This window comes from Pseudochaenichthys georgianus, chromosome 21 (assembly GCF_902827115.2).
Source record: "Pseudochaenichthys georgianus chromosome 21, fPseGeo1.2, whole genome shotgun sequence".
NCBI classification, from domain to species: domain Eukaryota; kingdom Metazoa; phylum Chordata; class Actinopteri; order Perciformes; family Channichthyidae; genus Pseudochaenichthys; species Pseudochaenichthys georgianus.
Window position 1 is genome coordinate 24,444,362 of NC_047523.1, and position 17,795 is coordinate 24,462,156.

Consider the following 17,795-nt stretch of genomic DNA (forward strand, 5'->3'; position numbering starts at 1 on the left):
TCCAAGTAGCTTAAAATATTAGCCACACGACTAATTTATAGATATGTTATATTATTAACTCTGCAACAACTTATGCGTTGGCCACTTTGAGGCAGCACTAATATTTATTTTAAGTCAATGACAAACAAGTTCGCAAAGAGATGAAAGACACTCTAATTCTCTACAGAGGTGAAGTGAAGCACAGCCTAGGGTGCTTTTAAGCATTCTGATCAAGAAAACAAGCAAAATAATTTACTTTGTTATATGCTTCTGTGGGAAACAAAAAGTTATTAAAAGTGACACCATTATTGGTAAAAGTAATAATGTCAGATTAGGTACATTTGGAAATTGCTAGTATTTGTAGTTATTACCAAACAGAAAGTATGGGCAGTCATTTATTTTTGCATAAGGCAAGATACATTGTTCATTTACCTGCATAAAAGTTTAAAATGAGATAACAATCAAAACAGGCACCCTTTAACACTCAACCCCCATTGGGATATAATATATATTTTCTTTATGTCATTAATAACACCTGGATGATCGACAGATAAACTCATGGTCTTATTGTTAGAGCAATATTACTAATACTAACTAGAGAATGCAATTCCTGAAGAAATTGCTAGTGGGAATGCTTTATGCTGAAAAGCTGACGCTAAACTGCTATGCTGAAATGTAATGTGTAAGAAGAAAGTGAAGAATTTAGATTGAAATTATACATGAACACTGGGGGCTTGAATGTGTGATACTGATAAGAGAAGAAAATAAAGTAAAAAGGCTTGGAAAAGCAGCAGAATATTTGAACTGCAAACTTTTGAACTAACTTGATGGTGAATGATCTGTCGCCATGCCAACGGCATTTGATGACATCCCATAATACGCTTAGTTGCGTTGATGGCTGCATCGTTACCAAACCTGTGAAGTTTTGGGCCGTTTGGAGCATTTTCACTGAAGTTATGAGAAAACCGGGTCGGTGGTGGCGAAGTCGATAGGGACTTGGCTTGGCAATTGGAAGGTCACCAGTTCAAGTCCCGGCAAGACCAAGTGCTACCGAGGTGTCCCTGAACAAGGCACCGTTCCCTACACTGCTCCCCGGGCGCTGTTCAAAATGGCTGCCCACTGCTCCTAACACTAGGATGGGTCAAATGCAGAGAAACAATTTCCCCACGGGGATTAATAAAGTATAATAAAGTATATCAAAAAACCGTGTTTCATGGCGAGCATTGTGTTGCCATGGCAACGACATTTAAAGAAATCTCAAAACTGTCCCGTAGATGTCTTCACGGCTGGACTGTTAGCACACATGTGAAGTTTGAGCACTTTTTGAACATTTTCATAGGAGATATAGCGACATCGTCTTTTATGGCGAGGGATGATATGATGAAACCCCATAATTGAAGTAGAGCTATTGAGGGCTGGACCGTTAACCATTATCTGAAGTGTGGTGCTGTTTTGACCCTTTTCATAGGCGTTACGACAACATCGTGTTTTATGGCGAGGAATGGCATTCCATGGAAACGGCTATGGTGAGATGTCAGATTTGACGTAGAGCTGTTGAGGCATGGAGAGGTGATATACAGGTGAAGATTGTGGGACGACCGGACCGTGTCCATTGGAGCAACAGCGACATCGTGTTTTATGGCGAGGGATGCATTTCCATGGCAACAGCCTATGGTGAGATCTCAGATTTGGCATAAAGCTGTTGAGGCATGGACCGGTGATATACAAGCGAAGTTTGGGGGACGATCGGACCGTGTCCATTACATTACATTACATGTCACTTGTTGGACGCTTTTATCCAAAGCGACTTACATACTCAATACTGTGGGCAATCCCCACAGGAGCCATTTGGGGTGAAGTGTCTTGCCCAGGGACACAACGACATGCTGACTGCAGTGGGGTTTGAACCTGTGACCCCCTGATCCAAACTCCACCTTTAATTGACCAAAAAATATGAATACGTTTTTGTCACTTCATGCCCTCAAGAGGCATTTTGTTTTTTTGCTTAATTTTTTTTTATCTTTCAAACTACGAGATGTTTTCTTACGTTTGTCGTGAAAAATTATGTCTCAGGAATGTAGGGTTTGGGAATTATGGCAGGTTTAAAAGAAAAATATATATATATATTATATATTAAATCTGTCCTCCACTCTAGCTGTGACATCACGCACTCTAAAATCTGAAGAAGGCCTCTTTACCAAGGTCTGAACAATGTTTAATATCTGTAAAAATAAGAATCAGCTTTAAAAGTTGTGTTACACGAATAATGTCAGAAGGATGTGTGACATTTTAAAGTTGGAATGAGGTTTCTGAGTGAAAGTATGAAGGAGCAGATAGCAGTTGAAGAAGGAGCAGTTAGCAGTTGAAGTTGCATGAAGATTGTTGAAGTCTGAAGAGTTCTCCATTGACTTCCATGTTAAAAATGGGATGTATTATGGGATGTATCTCTGGAATTATGAAAGTTATGAATGATAAAAGTAATAGCCATTGATTCCCGACCGAGCTGAACGTTTTGATGTTTGAACGGAGTTTCTGCGATGTTCAATGTGGGAGAAGAAGCAGCGCAAAATAACCCGGTGGAATAATAAAGAATTGTGTGCGTAGCATAACTGATAGTGGTGCTGTGTCAGCATTCCCACTAAATAATTAAAAATGTTGGCTCAGACTGAGGGACTATCTTTTGAGGGATATAGACTGAACAAAAATATAAATGCAACACTTTTGTTTTTGCTCCCATTTTTCATGAGATGAACTCAAAGATCTAAAACATTTTCTCTTTACACAAAATAACCATTTCTCTCAATTATTGTTCACAAATCTGAAAAAATCTGTGATAGTGAGCACTTCTCCTTTGCCGAGATAATCCATCCCACCTCACAGGTGTGGCATATCAAGATGCTGATTAGACAGCATGATTATTGCACAGGTGTGCCTTAGGCTGGCCACAATAAAAGGCCACTCTGAAACGTGCAGTTTTGCTTTATTGGGGGGTCTGGGGGGGTCCGAAAACCAGTCAGTATCTGGTGTGACCACCATTTGCCTCACGCAGTGCAACACATCTCCTTCGCATAGAGTTGATCAGGTTGTTGATTGTGGCCTGTGGAATGTTGGTCCACTCCTCTTCAATGGCTGTGCGAAGTTGCTGGATATTGGCAGGAACTGGAACACGCTGTCGTATACGCCAATCCAGAGCATCCCAAACATGCTCAATGGGTGACATGTCCGGTGAGTATGCTGGCCATGCAAGAACTGGGATGTTTTCAGCCTCCAGGAATTGTGTACAGATCCTTGCAACATGGGGCCGTGCATTATCATGCTGCAACATGAGGTGATGGTCGTGGATGAATGGCACAACAATGGGCCTCAGGATCTCGTCACGGTATCTCTGTGCATTCACAATGCCATCAATAAAATGCTGTGTTCGTCGTCCATAACATACGCCTGCCCATACCATAACCCCACCACCACCATGGGCCACTCGATTCACAACATTGACATCAGAAAACCGTTCACCCACACGACGCCACACACGCCGTCTGCCATCTGCCCTGAACAGTGAAAACCGGGATTCATCCGTGAAGAGAACACCTCTCCAACGTGCCAGACGCCATCGAATGTGAGCATTTGCCCACTCAAGTCGGTTACGACGACGAACCGGAGTCAGGTCGAGACCCCGATGAGGACGACGAGCATGCAGATGAGCTTCCCTGAGACGGTTTCTGACAGTTTGTGCAGAAAGTCTTTGGTTATGCAAACCGATTGTTGCAGCAGCCGAGTGGCTGGTCTCAGACGATCTTGGAGGTGAACATGCTGGATGTGGAGGTCCTGGGCTGGTGTGGTTACACGTGGTCTGCGGTTGTGAGGCCGGTTGGATGTACTGCCAAATTCTCTGAAACGCCTTGTAGACAGTTTATGGTAGAGAAATGAACATTCAATTCACGGGCAACAGCTCTGGTGGACATTCCTGCTGTCAGCATGCCAATTGCACGCTCCCTCAAAACTTGCGACATCTGTGGCATTGTGCCGTGTGATACAACTGAACATTTTAGAGTGGCCTTTTATTCTGGCCAGCCTAAGGCACACCTGTGCAATAATCATGCTGTCTAATCAGCATCTTGATATGCCACACCTGTGAGGTGGGATGGATTATCTCGGCAAAGGAGAAGTGCTCACTATCACAGATTTTTTCAGATTTGTGAACAATATTTGAGAGAAATGGTTATTTTGTGTATATAGAAAATGTTTTAGATCTTTCAGTTCATCTCATGAAAAATGGGAGAAAAAACAAAAGTGTTGCATTTATATTTTTGTTCAGTGTATGTATATTCAAATGTTCATGACCTCAAACACTGCTGATATTCTTGGAGTTTCCTCAGCCAACCTCCCAAATGTATCACCTGCTCCACTCCCCATTTTGCCATCTCTTTTTAATCAGTCCTGTCTTTTTACTTTTCTCTCATATAAACGAGAAAAGGCAGAACAAAGCCCAAGTGCTTTTAAAATGTCCACACTGGAAAAGCACACCTGTTGTGATTAGTTGAACAAAAGCACCACATTAGCAAGCATATAATACCCTCACTAACCACTGGAGGAGAGATCTCAATGGCCTTGATTAACCTTTTATGTTCATTCCCTCCCAAGTAACACGCTTCCGCAATTTCGCTCCTTACAGTACTTGAGTCTTTTTTCCTCAACCTAATAGTTTCACGTGGAGAGGTATAGAAGCTAAGGTTGCATAGGAAAATTATGATGTAGCTGGTATTGGTAAGATTTACTTAAAAGTAAAATGTTAAGTGATACTAAGAACCCATTAAATGTTCTAATGTCTGTGAATGAAGGGATTCAGAAGAAATCTTGAAAAGAAAAAGAGAGTTCCACCAGTCTGCACCCAGTTATCTAGGGCAGTGGTTCCCAACCTTTTTTCCCAAGAGCCCCCCCAAATGACTCCTGTTGGAAGTTGCACCCCCCACACACACACACACACACACACACACACACACACACACACACACACACACACACACACACACACACACACACACACACACACACACACACACACACACACACACACACACACACACACACACACACACACACACACACACACACACACACACACACCACACACACACACACACACACACACACACACACACACACACACACACACACACACACACACACAAGGGGGGGATGAAAGCATAATTAAGGAGCACTATTGGAGTGACTTTGATGGTTATTGGACTCAGGATTAATTCATTTGGATTCCCGCTGTATGAAGAAATTAAAGGACGGAGTGGAAGTGGAAACAATTCACAAAGGGATTAAACGGTTTAAAACACATGTAAACTGGATTTTGGCGATGTGTTTATGTGGACGTAAATAATCTACAAAATGGAGGAGACCGATCTGATCGGAGCAACTGTGACAAATAATCCAATTGAAACCGGCATGGACAATGACTATGTTTTAAAAATGCGCTTATCCAGAAAAGCCCGGTTTGGACGCTTTACGGGCAGAAGAAACATTTCTATTAAAGAAAGAATTATACATTTCTGTCTTTTTATGCCTTTAATAGCTACTAACTTGAATTGTTATTCAAATTAATCAATTATTTTTTATATTTTATTGTAATGTAGAGACCAGGCTTTTAGTGACGATCATGTATTGCTTTATAAAAATTAAAAAAAAGTCTAAATATGATATTTGGCCTCAAATCATCTGAGGCCTGGTTCCCCCCCTGCGCCCCCCCGAGGGGGGCGCACTCCCCAGGCTGGGAACCACTGATCTAGGGAGTTATATTCATACTAAGCAGCACAGCATTAAGTTAAATAAACACCCTACAAACATCCCTACAAAAATTGTGTTTTGGCATTAAAACATGAACACTGGCATGATTTATCTTGTGGTTGAATCATAATTCTTCATTAAAACAAGAGTGTACTTTGACTGTTGACAGAATATATTCAGACTAATGAGCACACAGAGACACTCAGCCCATGTTTGATCTTAAGCTATAACACACAAGGGCATGAGATTCCCTGCCTGGGTACAAAGAAGTGTGCACACGACACACACACACACACACACACACACACACACACACACACACACACACACACACACACACACACACACACACACACACACACACACACACACACACACACACACACACACACACACACACACACACACACACACACACACACACACACACACACACACACACACACACACACACACACACACACACACACACACACACACACACACACACACACACACACACACACACACACACACACACACACACACACACACACACACACACACACACACACACACACACACACACACACACTTCCTGAAGTACATATTGCAGACCACGCCACTGGACACATTTGTTCAAACACAACAAAAACAAAGAGAGCAGGTGGTGTTGGACCTTACACACCTGCCAAAAAACGAACGAGTAAGAGAAAGGAAGCTCTTCACTACATACATTTTAAGTTTGTTAAGCAGCTTAATTTGAGGATAAGAAAAGAAAACCAGAAAAAAATATCACTCCTTTTTTGCGAATTTGAAATCAATACGCCGTATAATTCTCTTTAAAATGTGTATTCATACTGCATATGGAGGTATATCTAATCTATAAATCATAAGGAACTGGCTTAGGCAATAATGAGAAATCACATTTTTCTTTTATTCAAAGATCGAAAGCTACTCTCTTGGCAGAGATGACAGAAGAGGAGTGTAACAGCAGAGGGTAGATAAAACATTCCACATGAAATGAAAATACTATAAACGGTGAGGTATTGTCCTTTGCTCATCATTATGTCATGCTTCCTTTGGGGCAAAGAAAGCTCCCGTCTCAGCCTCGCCGCAAACCAACTAGCCTCTGCAAGTCGCTGAGTGTGTGCACAGCTGAGACCGGCTAATTAAATGAGAATGCTTCCTAACCATAAGCTAAGGGTGAGGAACATCATCCTCTTTGTCACCAGACAGCGCGGTGGACTCGCTGAAAGGCAGAATACATCCTGGTTGACGTGATCTTATGCTGAGGGCTGGCCTGCTGTTTTTGTGGGAAATACAAATAACAGCTGATACCTTTTTTGTCTCGAGTCATAAAACAGTCTCACTTGCTCTAATGGTGCCGTGCTATTGTGTAGGTGCTCTCCTCTGATGCTGGACATTGGACCTCGGAGTGTAAACAGCAAATCAGGTCATCTAACAGCAGGTCATTTTACTGCCGCAACTCAGCCATGGAGCTCCTTACCCAATTGACCCTGCTTGCACACAAAAACTGTGGCATGCTACAGTGAAATTGCTCTTTAGCTTTTTGAGAGATACAGGACTCCGTACAGGACTCCAAGGCACAAACACCATATAACAAAGAAAGCGAACTAGGATACAAAGACCGGAAAACTGCAACCCTGACACAGCCAGAAAATCGCCAGCCAAAACATTTTCCTTACAAAAGCATTTAAATAAGCAAGCCGAGTGGTGAAAAGCACCGATAATACGAATTCATTGGTTTTACAAATACGTACATGGCACACAGTGCATACAGCTGCTTCAGGCCAATAGGAGTGTCCTGAGAGGCCAGTGCCATGAAAGGCAGGTTCACAATGAAGGATCACTTCAAAAGAACTTGTAAACAATGGTGAGTCCATTTTAATCAGCCCTGCCTGTAGATAATCAGCTAAAAATAAATCATGCCTCCATCTCAGGCATCATTCACCGAACGCTGGCAGGAAAGGGGGCAGCTGCTGGATTTTCACATCAAAATAAAATATTTATGTTGGAAAATAAATGTCAAATGAGATCTAATTTAGCATGAAATCTGGCTAAAGGTCCTCTCTGATAGCATCTTATACACAGAACATCATGATGGGACATCTGTCACTTCTTGATGTGCCTCTGCCCCGGTCTTCATACGTTCCCCCTGAAAGGTCAGCGGTAAAAGCTACTTAATGCTACCTAAAACCATTTCCATGCACATTCTGACTAATACCTGAAAGATCAACAAGAGATCAGAACAACAAGCTCTGCATTCATCCGCCCTCACTGAAAAAAAACAAGAAACTAAACAATCCCATAAAAACGAAAACAACAATCAGCTACAAAGGTGACTATTAAACCGGAACAGGTTGAAATAATCTACTTCTAACAATGCTAATGACAAACTACATCACTACACGCGACTAAACGACTACCACTTGCCTAATTTTTACTAACCTGCTCACCTCAAGCCCTACAGTTAGAGAAAATAATCAGTGGGACTGAAGTAAAGGTGTTGAGCGACTTCCTGACGTGTGTAGTTATGGAGGATCCAGGCCTGTAAGAGACTGCCGTTACAGGACTCCACTGTGGGGCCGTAGGTGCCGTCCTCCAGGCGGCTGATGGTCAGACATGATTGGGTGATGATGTGGAGGAAGGTGTGCTTCTGCAACAAGCCCGGAGTGATAGGGAGAGATGGTATTGAAGGTAAATCCAAGAGTCATGAATTATTGTTAAATCAATCCATCTGTTCCTCACTGCCCACTATCAAGTTTAATAACAGGTGATTTGTTCAAATAGAAAAGTTGTGTTGTTTATTGAAGGTGTTTGAATCCTGGACTGACGCAGTTTGATCATGGACCTGCATCAGGTGTACAATTCAGTATGAAAACATATCTTCAATATGAATGACTGGTGACTCAGATATCAATACATCTGAGACAAATTAACCAGTGAATTAGCACATCAATAATTATAACTGGTGAAAAAAAGTCATTTAAATCGGAGAATTAATTTCAAATTCTGCAAAGTACCGATATAAATAGATTGTGTTAAACTATAACAGATGTCAATGAACAGCAATGTTTGTTGTTTTGACATGATCCATTTAATATTCGGTTGAATAAAAAAACAATGTATTTTTTGTTGTATGGATTTTGGCATATTGCTGGTTTCCTTTTAAGACATTTTTCTCAATGATTGATTTGGTAATGAGGTTACTTTTGGCTCAGATCGATGTTTTGATATTTGCTCCTCCTTTTTGATTGGAGGATACAACTAATCAAGTGCTGCATTCAAGACTAAGGACACTCTGAAATGTCCAATGAAACAAATATGGACATATCCAGATAACCTTTAGATATGTACAACATGACAATGTAATAGTTGAATTTATACTGTCAATACAAAGAATACAAATCATTCACATCTAAATGTTTTTACATCTCTGAATGCGACATTAGTATAAAGGAGTTTTATATTGTGAATTTGATGCCTGAGAAAGATCAGTAATGATAACTTTATATCTCTACTAAACTCAGTGCTGCTCATAGTTTGCAGAAATTAAGACGTGTCTTTGTGGGTGACACAACCTGACAGCTCTCCTTGGCAATACAGTATTGCCGACAATAACAGTAAAAGAAACTATCAATCTCTACTATGCTAATGTTAATGTTACATGTATATGAAGGATAAACGGAAGGCCAGGATACATTTGTCAGATTATTCTATTTAACATTAAACATTAAAGGTGGGGTAGGTAAGTTTGAGAAACCGGCTCGAGATACACTTTTTGTTATATTCCATGGAAAGCTCTTAACATCCCGATAGCAATGAATATCTTAAGTGCTTTGACAAGAAATCCATAAAAAAATGTCATCTGTGGAAGCCGTAGTAGGCTACTGTAAAAAGTACGACCAATCATTTTAGCCGGCCCGGCTAAAATAACTGGATGGCCTACCTGCCTGTCAGCCTTCCATCTGTGCACAAACTTATCTCGTGCCCTCATTGGTCATGTGCACGTTCGTGTGTGTTGGAGGAGGGGCTCTGTAAGGAAGTGGCAGATTTTTTCCGGCTGTGTATTTTCAAATTCTAGCGCATTCGAGCTGGTTTTTCCAAAATTACCTACCCCACCTTTAAGTTATATTTATGTGTAAATAAAGGAGAGAGAACATAGCTCGATCCTGGCTGAAACAGCAGGGGAAAAAGAAAGAGGGCAGTCTGTCACAGTCGTGAATGAATAAAGCAGGACCATGTCAGAGACAGGTATTTTTATGAAAGTGAAACTGATGAGAAGATGAAATGTTAATGGTTCTGTAGTCACAAAGGATTCAGTCCCTGTCAATCACACTGGGGCTTAAAATAACCAAGGCCACTGACAGCGGTGAAACCCCAATGCTGTTTACAACAGAGACCAGTCCTCTTCGTTTATGAATTATTCAAGTTCTTCCATATTAAGAATGCTCCCAAAGAACAAAGTGTAATGAAGGGATTTCTCCGAGGGTTTTTTCAGTGCTGGGTGGAAAGGCCTCCGGGCCTCCTCACCTTGTTACAACTACATGTCATCTCAATCACTGATAAATGGCCCTGTATTCAGCTCACTCTTCTCCAACCATCGCCTTGTGCTTCAGTAGAGGAAACATGAATTGTTAATATAAAAGTTGCTTTTTGTGATGTCCAATCCATAATTGACTATGAGTTATGAGTCAACAAGGGGAGTATTTTAGTCCTTCTTTGAGATCCACATTTTTCTTTTTTATATTTAAGAGCCTTAAATTGACTCTACATTTCATAATGAATGTATCCATAACCAGGAATATAAGGTAAAAATTAATCTGCTGTTTAATATGCAGAATTCATTGGCTTTTTCATTAATCTAATCCTTATTTTCATGCTTCTATTAATAAACGATGAGTCACTTGTTGGATGTGTATGTTTTTGTTTAAGTGTGTCTTACAGGCCATAGGTCTGTTATGTAACACACATATATCAGGATAAAGTTGTGTTATTCTACCTGGCAGGTGTTTTATTATTTTTCCCCATTTCATTTACTTTAATTAGGGTTGATTTAATGGCAGCAATATCTCTATGTATAATGCAATACAGTCAAACAGCAAATGCTCCACTCCATAATGTTGAGTCTTAACAAAATCTAAACATCATATATTTGTATATCGTATCAGACTGCATTCTTTACAGGAGGGGTGTTGTGATGGATTAAAAATAGAATTCATTTTAAAGAACAAATAGAAATCAAACATCCTTTAAAGATTCAACCTTCCCTTTCTGCCAAAAATAATAAACCATAAATCCTCTACTCTAAAAACCACCAACACAGAATTATGGGATAAATCACAACACTGGAAGCACAGCACTCAAACTACGGGGCAATATTCAGGAACGATGACTTGAACAGCTTACCTCAAAATCATATTCCCACTTGCCAACATACTGAGTGAGAGGAGAGAACATGAGAGCAGAGACTCAGCAGCTGGGGTTGACAACTGCTAAAAAACTGACATACAGCGCCATCTGGTGGAAGCAAATGTATATTGCTTCTCCCACTTTGCACTACCCAAACCCTCACGATGACAGAGGCAAAACAACATCATTCAGCATTTCCTCCAAGTCCTTTTTTGAAACATCAGTCAATAGGAACCAAAAAATGCCCCTCTGCAACAACACACAGCCTGGTTATGGCATTATTTGGCTGCTAACGGGAATATGAGTCCTACCTCGGCATCGTACTCGAACATCTGATTGCCCTTCATGTGGTGACACTTGAGCATGACGACAGGTCCATTGAGGCGGGATACATCCAAACAAAGGTCGTCTGTCCTTATTTCTTTATCCGCCGTGTAAGAGAACACCTGAAAAACAAGAGGCCTCTGTCAGAAGAGGAAGAATCAACGTCATCACTAGGCTTTCTAGAAATGTATATGATCATTGTGTCTTTGATCGAGGGATATTTGAGTGATTTGCACAACATTTGTGATTTTATTTGGATTTAGAGCTTTTGTTGTGCCAAACCTGATTTAGATTGTGTACTGTACAAAAAGAGTGCAGTTTCAGTGATGTATACTCATGTAGTGTCTTGTGTAGTGTAGTTATTCAGAATAGCCCATAACAAGAGTTGCAAGCAAAGAGGGAACACTGTTCAGACGAAAGTACAATTAAATACTTGGCACAAACCATCCTCAAATGCCAAAGACTTCACAATGGCCGACAGCAGTGAACCAAATCAACAAAGGACTAAAGAAACACGAAAGAGAAACTTGGCAAACATCCCAACTTGAATTGTATGGAAAATCTGTGGATTGACTTGAAAGTTGGCAATTCACACACACTTTGCCTCCAGTGTGATTGAGCTCAAGCTTTAGAGCAAAGACAAAATCCCAAAGCTCATGTTTCCAGGATAAAGCAGTATCAAAGGCTTGGCTTTGTCAATGTTAATCCAAAAGAGATTAATCCTACATTCCACTAAGAACAATTCCTCTTTAGGCACATTCCCAACTATTGTTCATAGGACAATGTGTGTGTTGTTGTACAAACAGTGTTGTAAGACTACAAACAATACATATTTTTGCTTTAATATATTTCTTCACTCACCTGGTTTCCACCCATGCCATGACAGTTGAAAAAGCCAACTTTCTCGTTCTCCTTTCTTCCCATGTTGTCCACACACTGGTTGGTCTCAACATTTCTGATCTACAGGAAGGATTAGAAAAAAAGGTTCTCTAATGTGAAGTTAACTTTCTATGTCTAGTCTGTGTCTTTAATTTCATACTTATTAGCAACCTAACCAAACAGAAGCCAGTCGAGGCCTGCTTAATATTTCTCATTAAAAATGAATAATCTTTTCTACACCCCTATTCTTTTGTGAGTGTTCATTAATGTCCTGTAGTTTATTGCTACCGTTTCAGTTTTAGTTCTTGGTTAAAGCTTTACTTTTTTAGGTTTCTATATGCAAAAACGGCAGACATTTTCGGATTCAGATACATAATGAACAGTATGTGAGGCTTGTCTTTTTTTATGTATCGTTGTAAAATTAATGTCTTTGGATTTTAGTTTGACAAGTGAGACATTTGAAGAAAGCCGTCTTAGGCTCCAGGAAATCATAGCTGACATGTTCTATCCTTTTTTTTACATTTTTTCTAGGAAAAATTATACCATAGTAATTAAATGTTTGTTAGTAGAAGGCTCAAATCTTCAATATAATTGATATTGTGTCACCAAGTTATCCAAATTCTACTTTCTATTGTCTTTCCTTGCTGAAATGCAGAAGTGAACTCACTGACTTTACAGTCCACTCAGCTTTCTAATGAAGTCATACATTCTAAGGCTGAGCTGGCTCTATATGTTGCCTGAGCGTCTTAGTATAGCTGTCGTGCAGGAACAGGACAGCGTTCATAATTAAGTGATATCAAACCTAATGGTTCCAGCTGTTAAAGAAAGGCTGACTGTGTTATGGAGGAAGAGAAATCAGCTGGGAGAAGTTAGAGGAAGACGGGAGCTGAGGAGCTGCAGTGGCTAAAGAGAGAGAGGGAGAATCAAGTCGTACTGCAGTACAGCAGAGAAAAATCCCCTCATCCTCAGCTGTATGAATGTTGGAGGATTACAGGCTCATTTCACTTCTTCCACTGACGTTACTTTTAAATGGCTCCCATCTATTGTACAGGCAGCGCACTGCATGTCAGCACGTAGCCATGGGCATCGAGAGGCAAATCCAGGCCACTTAAAATCTTTTCTGTGTGAGGGGGAACTAACGATTAGAAAGGAACTCAAACTTTCAATATCTTCAAAACAATTAACCATGAATTCTCAAAGCTTAGCTACAAATTATCGCAGTTCCCACAATCCCCTTTCTCATTTGTAAAAAAAACGACTGTTTTATCTCTGCTTATTAGAGTAATACCATTTTTTTTATTATTAAAAAGGTCCTCTGTTTTCAGGTTCTAGAATAAAAAATATTTGCACACATTTTCTGGTTACATCACTGTTTGAGAGAGATTCTGACTCATATTTGGTTTTAATAATTAATTTTGGTTCACCCAGCACAACACCAAACTGTGCCATGAGACTATAAAATGTATACATGAGCCTTATCTCAGCTACCCAGCATTCATAGCAACAACTGTGTATGTGGCTGGGATCAATACTGCCAGCACGAACATCCCCCTGTTTGTTTATCCTAGGCATTCAATACGAACAGCTGGGGATGTTTGTTTATATCTTGTTTGGTTCAGCCTTTTGCTGGAAACAGAGATTTTCTGATATATCTCACAGCAATATTGTCTTTCTGAAAGCGCAACCCAGGAGCTACAAGGACACATCTGACTGAATGCAGAGGGAGGCAGTCTGCATCTGATGCATTCATGGAGATCAGAGTACAAGGGAGCTCATACTTCACCAAGTGAGTAGTATCTCCTGGGGATCTGGGAGTCTGGGTAGATGTTCTCTAGATACCATGAAAACGGTTTGCACTTCAAAGCCTCGCGAAGGTCTCTGCGGGAGGAAACGTCTCCGTAGTCCACACGCATCACGCCTGCAGACAAAATGCCAAGACAAGGATTCAAATATATGCAACACTGAACATCATTAACCAGCGTTAACCTTAGTATTTACGTGTTTTGTCCCGATTATAATTCTGAAAGAGAAAAATAATCCTGTTTTCTTGCACCACCTCGACTAAACACCAGAGGGACCCTTTATTAAAACCTTGCAAACGTACCTGAAAATACTGGCTGTGTGGGTGGACATGGCAGCATTTTCTACTGAGTAACACATCACAACCTACAGTAATTGCGGCTAAGAGGGCTTGTGAGGAAGTCAAATTCTATTTATACACCGTTTTTCTAAAAGCACGTTCTTCAGATATGCAGAGAAAATGCAATTGTGGAATACTATCTGTCATGATGTATGCAAAAATGAAGATTGCATTATGTGTCAGCCCTGATACAACAGAAGACTAAAGAATGATTAGGCAGCGACTGGGCACCGACACTTACAAACACATTAAGCAGATGGTTTCTCCCCAGAGTGCTTCTTGAGGACTCATAGCTTGCATGTAGACAGACACAGATGGCTATTTATCATGAAAGAGTGTGATTGCGATATGACAGAACACGATATTAAACAACAGCCGTCATGTTAAGACTTACAGTTTGTTTATCCGTCAAACAGGAGCCTGACAATGCAAACAGCACCTTCTGTCACACTAACAAGGTGTTACACTTTAATCTGGGAAATAGACATTTCAAGGCGAGAGATAAAAGCGAAAACCTGAAGGCCACTCTTCCTCCCAATTTATTCTCTGTGTAGGTTCTGAACATCACATGTTGCAGATGATGAATAGCCTCTTTGATCTTTAAATCACCAGTGCCGAGGAGGGAGATGCACTTTTAATAGAAGCGCTAAATGTGCCACTCCCAAACTCAGCCTGAGCAACATACTGTGTTCCTCTGTGCCAATAAGGGAGGTCTGGCAGCAGCGTGGCCCAGATCATTCTCTCTAATGTCCTGGAGGAACAGACGGTCATTGTGGGGCCACAACAAGCGGAAAGACTCATCCATCACAACCTCTCTCTCTCTGCACACCTGACTGTAGGAGGGTCTAGCGACTGTGTGGAGGAGGAGGTCACAGTTTGAACTATCAGATCGGCAGATTACGGATGATCCCTTACGGCCCGTCCACACACAGGCATGAAAAAAATCTTTCAAAGCTTCGCCCATTCACTTGAATGGGGTGACGTAGAAGATTTTGAATCTTCGCCGAACTGCATTGTGGGGAGCGGAGCATGGCTTTGCAAGCATCGTGAGCATCAAAAGTTGAGCAATGTTCAACTTTTGATGCTCCCGATGCTTTCGAAGCTGGCATCAGCCAATCAAATCCTGTTTATGTAAATCCCGACAGTACAAGCGCTAGCCAATCAAACCGCGTGCAAGCTGGGAGAGCCTGACCGCAGTTCATTTCCTCATATTCCAAACGAGAAATTACGGTAGCAAATCACCTGGTTCTTTACGACCAGAACTATTTACCGGGATACAAACCGGAGGAACCAGGCATGGAGGGAGGTGGCAGAGACAGTGGGTGAAACTGGTAGGTTTCTGCCTGTTTGGGGAGTTTATATCCAGTTTACTTCGTTTTAACATTGCTATTGCTTTGTATGTCGGGGGCGGGTTGTTGGTCGCGTTGCTCGTAAAAAATCGCCAAGCTTCAGACACGCCCAGCATCAAGATTTTTCAAGATTTTTTTCATGCCTGTGTGTGGACGGGCCGTTAGGTTGTCTGGCATCTCAAACTCTTGACCAGAGATTTCCGGGACACCGCAAGCTCCTAAAGGGTAATCACATAACTAAGTCGACAGATGGAAGGGTACTCATCTTTTAATCTGCACTCTTCTATTGTTCTGGTTGGACATGTGAGAGAGAAGTCTGTGTTGGACAGGAGAGCCTCAATGACAAACTCCAGTTTAGAGGAGCACTCAAAAATGTTTCAGAAGGATAGGACAAAAGCAGCAATAAACTCAATGTGAGCCAGAGTAAAAGGAGAAATATAAATTCTTAAATGAGCCAGATAAAAAAAAAGCAAGAAAATGGAAGAATAAAAGAGAGCAAAAACGACTTTCCTTTTCGCACCAATTTGGTAAATGTAATATCAGTGAGCATGCGAGAAGTAAAGTTGCTAATGAGGATTGTTCATATCTGTGTCTGCACAGCAGCGTGCAATGAATAACACATCTATTAAATCCCTGAATGAACTATACATTCCCTAAAACTTTTAAATCATACAGAATTCCTGCCAGTTCAGTTAAATCAGCCACTGAATAGTCAGTCTCCTGCCCATATCTGTGATCTGCTAACTCCCTCTCAGCATAATCAGGGCTTTGGTAAGGCCGTACCAACCGTTATTAAGATCTCAACTTTGCCCTAAAGGTTACCGGGCCTCTGCTCTCCGGCCCCTCAGCTGTGGAGCTTCCTATCTGAGCCTTCAGACCATCTTTTTTTTAGTGACCTCTTTTACAGTAAACCTTGGTTTTCTTCTTAACTGATGGTATTTCAACAATTGTATCATGTTTTATATCTTGTACATGTTTTGGTTACTGATTAGCAGTGGTAGGAGAAGCATTTTTTAAATCTCACTTTAGTAAAAAGGTACAAAAGTATAAGCATCAAAATATACTTGTAATAAGAAGTATCATAATGCAGAATGGCCCATTTTATAATCAAATTTATTATTTATTTATTATTGGATTATAATTATTGAAGCATTAATGTGCTCACACTTTAGTTTTGCAGCTCAGAAAGGTGGAGCTAACTTCAATGTATTTATATACAGCTTGGTATAAACATACAATATGTTATTTGTTGATAATGTTAAGCATTACAGTAGTTATCTGTTATAAGTAAAGTAACTGATGTAAAAAATGCATGTAGTGGAGTATAAGTAAGAGAAATACTTAAGTAAAGTTCCTCAAATTTCTACTTAAGTACAGTACTTTTTTTATTGTCACTAGTTTTAAAAAGGTGATCATAAAGTTATTATTACTACTATTTCAGTGGCACATGCACTCAGACACTGGCTCCACTGCTCTGTACCTGGCGATATGATGTAGAAGAAATCTTTGAAATCATCCATCCATACTTCCGCCAGGCGCCTGTTGTTCTTGTTGATGACTTGGCCCGTTCCTCCGGGAAAACTGTATGGGGTGGCCTTCCGGAAAACATGGCCCACGTGTGAACATGTTACAATTTCTAATGAGCCCCCGCACTGCCAGATCTGCAAACACACACACACACACACACACACACACACACACACACACACACACACACACACACACACACACACACACACACACACACACACACACACACACACACACACACACACACACACACACACACACACACACACACACACACACACACACACACACACACACAGTGTATTTTTATACAGCCCGTAGCAGGAAAGCAGATAGATACATTCACATTAATTATGCAGGCAAGGAGAATAAAGCAAGGAAACAAG

General features: G+C 40.8%; 1 protein-coding gene across 4 annotated transcripts in view; it reads right to left on the reverse strand.

Moving 5' to 3' along the window:
• The window catches only part of galnt13 (polypeptide N-acetylgalactosaminyltransferase 13), a 77,993-nt gene that overhangs the window by 3,730 nt on the left and 56,468 nt on the right, over nucleotides 1-17,795 (reverse strand). For 3 of the 4 annotated variants that reach the window (XM_034110498.1, XM_034110496.2, XM_034110495.2), the window contains exons 8-11: nucleotides 17,360-17,540; nucleotides 14,169-14,308; nucleotides 12,373-12,471; nucleotides 11,499-11,651 (exon numbers count right to left, since the gene is read on the reverse strand). In XM_034110498.1, coding sequence (XP_033966389.1) covers nucleotides 11,499-11,651; nucleotides 12,373-12,471; nucleotides 14,169-14,308; nucleotides 17,360-17,540 — 573 coding nt within the window. The remainder of the gene's footprint in view (nucleotides 1-11,498; nucleotides 11,652-12,372; nucleotides 12,472-14,168; nucleotides 14,309-17,359; nucleotides 17,541-17,795) is intronic. The other variant, XM_034110499.2, reaches the window with a different exon arrangement.